This window comes from Carex rostrata, chromosome 2 (assembly GCF_964058835.1).
Source record: "Carex rostrata chromosome 2, lpCarRost1.2, whole genome shotgun sequence".
NCBI lineage: Eukaryota > Viridiplantae > Streptophyta > Magnoliopsida > Poales > Cyperaceae > Carex > Carex rostrata.
Genome location: NC_135919.1, coordinates 10,174,033 through 10,182,392, shown reverse-complemented (window position 1 = coordinate 10,182,392; position 8,360 = coordinate 10,174,033). Strand labels below are relative to the sequence as shown.

The following is an 8,360-nucleotide window of genomic DNA, read 5'->3' as shown; positions in this document are numbered from 1 at the left end:
TCCGGATGGGTTGCGTTAGTCCGTCCCATGCGCCGATTGCCTCTGCCTACGAAGCGGAGCTGCTGGGAGCCGTTCTGCTGGGAAAAAGAACGAAGAAGGAAGGGGAAGGTGAAAAAGAAGTGGGGGACGGGTTAAGAGGACCCGTCCAGGATTTTTTTTTTTTTTTACGGAGTGGGACGGGTTAAGAGGACCCGGCCAGGGATTTTTTTTTTTTCCGTCATGGTGGTTAAGGATTAACGACAATTAACCGGGACGGGTCAATTGGACCCGTCCGGTGGGACGGGTTTAGTAAACCCGATCTACCTAATTTTCGCAAAAAAATTAAAGTCAGGCTGTTTTTAAATATATTTTTTTTATTTCTATTAATAAAAAATTCGGGGAGTGTCAATGCCAATTTTTTATATTTTTTTTATCTGTCTATCCGATATATACCGTATTTGATAAATCGAGTACAAATAAGATTTTTTTTTTATGAATTTATCGGTTACGGGTACAGATAAATATTTGTTTTGTTATCTAAACAGATATGGTACGAGTAAAATTTATTCCGTATCCGTTACCCGGTTAGATAATTATAAAAAAATATAAATATATTATATATATTAATGGAGGAGAGAATACCTCATCATATCTAATATTTTATATTTTCATTTTCAAAGTCCAAACTGTTGATCCGAACCGCTCAATATGATATTTATACCAAAATGAGTATGGGGATGGAATTTATAATTTTGAATTTTTTTTACTAATTTTTAAGATATGTACAAAATCACTTTTTTGGACCGTTAAAAAAATAGTGATTTTCTATCCATCTTAAAAGATAGTAAAAAAATCCCAAAAATTCTAAAATTTCATCTCAACTATATTTTAGAGGAAATTTTACGTAATGCCCTTCTTTTTTAAAATAAAATACCCTCCTTTCAAAATTTTTAACAAAATATTATTGTGGGTCCCATATTTTTCCTCTCTTCACCTCCCTCCCACTCTTCTCTATTTACTCCCCTCTATTCTTTGTTTAAATAAAAAATACAAATGTGATCTCAAATTCACAATTTTTTCTTTCATAACTGATCATTTAGAAATAAAAAATTAATTGTAAAATTTTATTTGTTAAAATCAGAAAGAAAGGTTGTATGTCTTTTCTTTTGTGAAAGGGAATGAAAAAAGAAGGGTAGAAAATGATAAATGTTAATCATGGATCCAGGAGAGCATTTGTTAAAAATATTTAAGGGAAGAGAATTTTGTTTCAACTATTGTATAAGATAATATTTTGTAAGATTTTCTCATACATTGATTTATCACAATCTCATTTTGTGATTTTTTTTTAATTTCAAAATTAAAATTAAATATTCCAGGAAGAAATTGAACGATTTTCTTCTTTAAAGAATTGATGAAATCACACTAGTGGGACAGTTTCACCAGCAATAGGTTTATGGGACCACACCAATAGTGCAGTTCTAGTATTTTTCAGATCTTATTTCTCACACTGACTACATATATGCTAAAAAACTATTCGTGACCATAGATTTGTCCGAAAACATCTAGACCGTACCATTAGTACAATTCTATATTTTTTCTCAAGAAAAAGACAATCAATTCATTTATTGAAGATTTGATTTTTTAACTGTGTAGGTTATTTGGTTTCAGTGCTATATTAAAGTTATAATATTTATAAGTATTGAACCTCAAATAAAAAATTACAATAAAATGAATACTTAAAAAAAGAATCATATTTTTGTACTCTGGGCGCACAACTTTTTTTTTCAGATTTGTTTTAAGAAAATTAAAAACTATCAATTAAATGTGCTAAAGCATACGTTCTCTTTTTCTATTCCTTTAATCATATTGTTTTTGCTCCTATTTTTTCTTCGGAAATGTTCTACCAAATACTATCTCACTACACTTAATTAATTTAAACATAGTTAAAGAATATAAATGTTTTCTAAAATAATTAATAAATCCATTAAAAAATGTGATATTAAACCAGCCTAAATCATATTTGAGTTGAAATATAAATAATTGGGGATGCTAACATTAATTTCAATTATTTTCATATCCGACCGGTCATCTATAAGATAAAATTTATTCACTGTAACAAAAGAAAAGACATACAACCTTTCTTTCTTTTTTTATTTTAGCAAATAAAATTTTACAATTATTTTTTTATTTCTAAATATCAGTTATAAAAGTTAAAAAATGATTCAAATTGTGAATGAGATAACATTTGTATTTTTATTTAAACAAAGAATAGAGGGGAGTAAATAGAGAAGAGGGGGAGAACATGGGACCCATAAGGGTATTTTGTTAAGAATTTTGGAAGGAGGATATTTTGTTCTATGTTTTGAAAAATAAGGGCATTATGTAAAATTTTTCTATATTTTAGTATGAATATCATGTTAAACAGTTCGGATTGACAATTTAGATTTAAAAAATGAAGATATAAAATATGAGGTATAATTATGAAAGACATGAGGCATTGAAACTCTTCTCGTATCACTGTCTGCCAGAGATTGAAAAGGTTCAGGAGGAATGGAATGAGGTTCTTGATCACTCCCCGCTCATATCGAGAGATTGGGGAGGGGTTGAGGATCAAAAAAGTGACTTAGAGTTACACTCCAGATAGTTAGTGTTACATTTATAGATGGTTAGTTGTTTTATCGGAGAGATTGTTTATTTTTATTGCACATTTGATGTTTATTGGTACTGTTACTTATTTAGTTGTTTAATTATTTCGTATTTCTTATCGTTCTTTTTTTTTGTTAATTTTAATATCATTCTATCGCATTCAAACAAATGATATTTCAAGTAAACCACATATCAAACAAAAAACAATTGAAATAAACAACAATTCTACATTTCAAAAAAAAAAAAAGCATATGTTTTAAAAACAAATCTACATACAAATGTTATAAAAATTAAAAATATCAATCTGTCTTTAAAAAAAATAGAACATATATGGACGTAACCTCACGTTGAGGCCATGTTAAAAGCGTGGACACAACCTCACGTTGAGACCACCATTTAATGGCCGCAACGAGAAACTTCTCGTTGCGTATGCCCAATCTGTGGCATCCACCTCATGTTGCATTCGTGGTGTTTTTTAAATTATTCCAAATTTGTAGTTTTTCTATTTATCTTTTTTTTTTGTATGGTATATTTACAAATTTCGGTGATATCACAACTATTATCTCTTTTTATATTAAGCACGTAAATGTCCTGATTCGCCAACGGCTGTGATTAAAATATAAAATTTCAAATTGAATATCAGCCCTCCGATCAAATAGTCTGCCTTCTTTTGATTGTATGCATATTTTTTATGTTTATTTACGTGTAGGAGTCTAACTTTATTTAGTTACGTACTCGTCACAATTTTATTCTATACACAAATGGATATAAATTATAAAAAGAGGATAACCTTTATATAATAATAAAAAGAGTCATAATATGACAACAAATACCACCAAGCCTTTAAAAAAAAAAAAATATGACAACAAAATGTGTCATAAAATAACAACAAATAATACAACATTTTATACTTCATTAGGCGATTTCGAACATTCATCAATTGCATGACCTAAATTACCACAGAATAGACACACCCGAAAAAACTTCTCATACATTGATTTTTGTTTTCTTCTCCAGCTTGTTTTATTTAAACAGCTCAAGTTCACACTCAATGCATAACTCTGCATAAGATGGGTGAAAGGAACTAGCTCTGCTTTTATTGATAAAACAATCAAATGAAGGATACATGTGATGTTTGTCATATGACTCATATCCATAAAGGCATGCAGGTTACTATAAACACTTGGTACCTTGACGCATTACAAATTATCTAGTTTTAGCCACCAAATATATATGTTAATACCTCAAGTAGTCCCCGATTCACTCATGAAACCCACTAAAACACAAATGAATATAAAATAAACAATAGAAAGAAACAATTATGCCAACTGTATTTGTAATATCTAATTTGCACTGAAGATGTTCAAATGTCACGTAACTGCATCTGACAAAATAAATATAATAGAAGTACAAAAAAGACTGACGTGAAACAAAAACTGCATTGACATATCTAGAGCTCAAACTCCTCTTCACGAAGCGCCAGCTCAGCAGCCTCCTCCTCGTCTTCATCAAGCATAAAGTACTGATTCCTCTCAACAGGCCTAAACATATAAAACATGTAGAGGTAGAATGCAAGAGTGACTGCCTCCTCAGCTGCCACGCTGACCCACCGGTACTTGTATGATGCTATTGTCTTCAGAGCATATACTATTATGCGTGTGAAGTAGAGGTATCCAATCACTACCATGTAGAACTGGCGGAATAGGGTCAGCTTTGCAAGATTTCGGGCTGCCTTACCATCAGTTTTTGAGGTCTCGCGAAGGGTTCTGATCGACCACACAATGGGGAAGAGCACCGCACAGCAGCATGCCACATCAACAAGGAGGAATATCTAGTTGTTGACAACAATAATACATGAGTACAAAACAAATTGAATCCATCAATGATATAACTCATCTAGTGGAAAAGGAATTATGATTAATAGTAGTACAGTAAGTCATGCTATGTACACTATTAGTTGGTACCAAACATCACATCAGTAACAATAAAATGTTTTAAGAGTATAAGCCAGACTGATACAGATCCAGAGTTATTAAACTACTCTAAAAAAAAAGGACTGGTTTTTGGTAGCTCACTAGACAACAAAGGATATACCCAGTAACACAAAACTAAGATAACCTTTGATTGCTCAAATTTTCCTTATTTTAGGTAAGTTCTGAACCCAATTAACCTCAGAGGATCAGACTATCCAGTAAGAAACCAGTTTGCCAACAGACAACACAGGCAAGGCACCTTTACCGACTTCTCAATACCTGGTTCCATGTGACATAATTCATGATGAAGGGGCCTGTTTCGCCAATCACCGCAGAAGCAATATTTGCCACAACTTGGAGCGGGATAACCACCATAAGGACCTTCTTCTCCTTATCCTGTAAGAAGGGTTTGAGAAAAGACCATCCTGTCCCTATGAGCACTATAACGGCAAACAAGAGAACACCCTTGAGGAGCTGGAAGAGGTAGAAGGCAACATCCCAGCCATGGGCCAACCCGGTGACCCGTATGTAGTGCTGGTCTTCAGTGGCTGAGAGGAGATAGAGGGATCGAGCTAGTAGTAGACCCGACATGAGGTGGTGGATGCGGTGAGCAGTGTGGCGGTTCTGGATCAGAGAGATGTACAGCCATGCAGCTAGGAAAATGAAGTACGCAATTGCCGAGACAGTGTAGATGGACGGTACAGCCCATTGGCCCACTGACAGGTAGTTCCTGATGGAATAAGATGTTGAGCTCATTCGCATCAATAACTTTTTACTGTAACATAATACTGTGCCAGTATGCTCTATTTTCCATGCACAGTTTGGTACTTAATTGGACACCGAGTCACCGAGGAACCAAAAAAAAAAAAAAACTAAGCCCAGTGAAAAGGTTGAGGTGGTTTTAGTGAAAACTAGTAGAAAGTTATGGTCAAAAAGACGATAGGCGTTTGGCCAACTAGAAAAATCTTAGCTTATCAGGTAATTGTCTAGTTCCATACTCAAAGCACCTCCTTCAGTTGCAAAGAAGTGATGAAAAAAAAAAGGCAACAAATTTTCCTTACTATAATTTTTATGCTTAGTTCATTAAGAAAGTGAAGAAAACCTAGGACAATAATGTATAGCAATATTAACTAATCGACATGTCAAACAAATATTTTGTGCTGAAGTTCATATATTCCTAGACTATCATTAAATTGCTAATTAATCTCTAAAACTAAACAAAAATTGAGACTTTTTTCAAGCAAGTAAGAAAAGCTTCATACTTTGTACTATCTGGATCGATATTAAACATCTCCGTGTGCACCTTCATCGAGACGGTCGTGCCCGACGCGCAGTTCGCAAAGAATAGACTATACTCATCAGGATGTGTAACTGGAAAGGAGTTATTGAAAGTCCCAGCCGCTGTGAGCTCCCTAAAAGTAAACAAAAGTTTCACATAAGGACTGTACAGCACGCAGCTAGGGTTCGGGCTTGGATTGTTCTCAGGCGAAGCATTGTTCTGAGATTCATAGATCGCCTGAAAGAGAGATTCGTCGGATAAGAGAAAAAAACCCAGCATAGAAGGATCCGCAGAAGCAAACGAGGCATCTGACAAGGCGATCGAGACTGTCCCATGATGATTGAATCCGAATTTCTCGAAGAGGATGGAGCTACGCGAGTCGCCATTGAAATTGAGGTTCTTTATCTCGGCGCGTGACAATGGGAGGAGCACAAAAAGGAGAAGAAAGGGGAGAACGAAGCTCTTGAGCTTGGCCATGGCGATTTGGATCTAGAGAGAGAGAGAGAGAGATTCAACTGGTAAAACAAAGAATGGAATATAGGGGCAGAACGCAGTCGGGTAGACTTTTGGTTGTTACTTGTTACGCGGGATGAAAAGAAAAAAAAGTAATGGTTGCTCTAGAAGCACAAGATTAGAAAGGTTAATCATAGTATTTAATCAGGGAGCAACTGAGAAATTCTCGAGATTAAATGTAATAAATTACCTGCACCTGGTATATAATTTAAGAGTTTTTATTACACTTTGTCTGATCGTACGTCTGGTTTGCATCGTTTTCGTGCTAACTAATTTAATCATGCACCGGGTCTAATTTTGGTAAATGCTTTAGTCGCCTTGACTGAGTCTGACCCTCACTAGTCTTCGTCTCAATCGACGACGGGAATTGTGGAAAGGAATTACCGGTTTGACTGAGCCCCGAAAAAGGGTTCAAGATTTTAACAGAGCTGTTTTAACTTGATACAGCTCACTAACTATAGAATCAAAGCAGAACTTATTATGGTACCTGCGCTGTAAGAAGCAAAATTACTCTGTTAATACCACCGATTGGATTTTTTCGACGCAGCTTTCAGTGAATCCGGATACGTGGATCGAACAATGGATACATACAATCCAAATTCTTGTGCGCCCGGTACCGAAAATGAAAATCAATAAAAATTATTGGATCCGGGCCGTTGTTTTAACCTAACATAAATTTTAGAGGAGACTTACATTTTCAATAAGTATAAGATTGAATTTGATCTGACTGAAGTAAATCTGAACCATTAAGTTGTGGATTCCACTTTACAGAACCTGAGAGGATACTTGTTCTCACCTGACACGATTGGACAAGATTCCATGTCCTCTGCACTAACACACCGTTTGAGTTAAATTTTTCGGCCATATAATCAGAATTCTAATCAATTCAGTCCATACCTGTAACGCACGATCACTTTAATATTAGTGCAGATTTAAATCGGACACCAGATCTTAACTCAAAATTTGAGTCAACTCAGGATACAAATTCAATGGACAATGCCAAGAGTTCGTGTCCCACACCCCAGGTACCTGAGGTACAATTGAAAATAATGGACGACCTAGATTAATTTTAGTTGGGCCAAATTCAATCCGGAACTGGTTGGGATTGTAGGGGTCTGCTTAGAGATTCGTGCCACATGAAAAAACGGTTCAGATTTATAACTTGCATCTCAGGTACCTGGGATGATACGGATTCCAATGCCAACGGTCCGAAATTGAGAAAATCAGTACGAACTCACTAATGGCCTAGTTAATGGGCCTTTATCAGGCTTAAAAAATTAAGACATTTGCGGGCCGAGTTTATATTTAAAGGGCTGTTGCATGGAGCAGGTACTGCGGTTGGTGCATTAAATGCTGGATTAAATGCAGCAGGGATTAGTCTTTGTTTCTTACGGGCCAGCTGGCCAGGCTGTATCATAATTAAAGCGTGTGGGGGGCAACTTTAGTTAAACGTTGCCTTTGACAAGTCAACGCTCGAGACTCACTAGGAATCAAAGAGCATCCGAGCATAATCCATTCTAGAAGGCAACAAGGAATTTGAGTTGAGCACGTGCTTTGATTCAGTCTAGATCTTGTGTGGTCGGATATTCCGAGCCTCTTTATGTAGTCACCAAGGAACAATCATTATAGTCTGTCAAATTAAATTGATTGGAGTCAAATTTTTGTAATAAAGAATTAAATCATGTCTTTCTTTTCCACAAATATTAGAGGAATAGTAGTTCAATTCATTAATGCATTATTATGTTCATAAAAATAATACTTATTCGTATTTTGTTACAATATTCTACAAGAACTTAAACTTTAATTAAAGGGAAATTTTCCAATTAACATGATAATTACATATCATATGATGAGCCGCATAATATTAGATGGCTAGTTATATGATTCTTTCTAAAAAAATCTCTCTTATTTTCAATAAAATATAAAGTTATAAATTACTAGTATCAAGTTGGATGAAATTGAAATGAATA

At 34.7% G+C, this 8,360-nt stretch overlaps 1 protein-coding gene across 1 annotated transcript; it reads right to left on the bottom strand.

The window, feature by feature from the left end:
• Positions 1 to 3,915: 3,915 nt before the first annotated feature.
• Positions 3,916 to 6,497, bottom strand: LOC144573936 (protein CANDIDATE G-PROTEIN COUPLED RECEPTOR 7-like). The gene is made up of 3 exons (XM_078323718.1): positions 5,861 to 6,497; positions 4,878 to 5,328; positions 3,916 to 4,456 (listed from the first exon to the last, which is right to left on the bottom strand). Exons 1-3 carry the CDS (start codon positions 6,352 to 6,354, stop codon positions 4,076 to 4,078), a joined length of 1,326 nt encoding a protein of 441 aa, XP_078179844.1. The 5' UTR covers positions 6,355 to 6,497; the 3' UTR covers positions 3,916 to 4,075.
• Between the last annotated feature and the right edge of the window lie 1,863 nt (positions 6,498 to 8,360).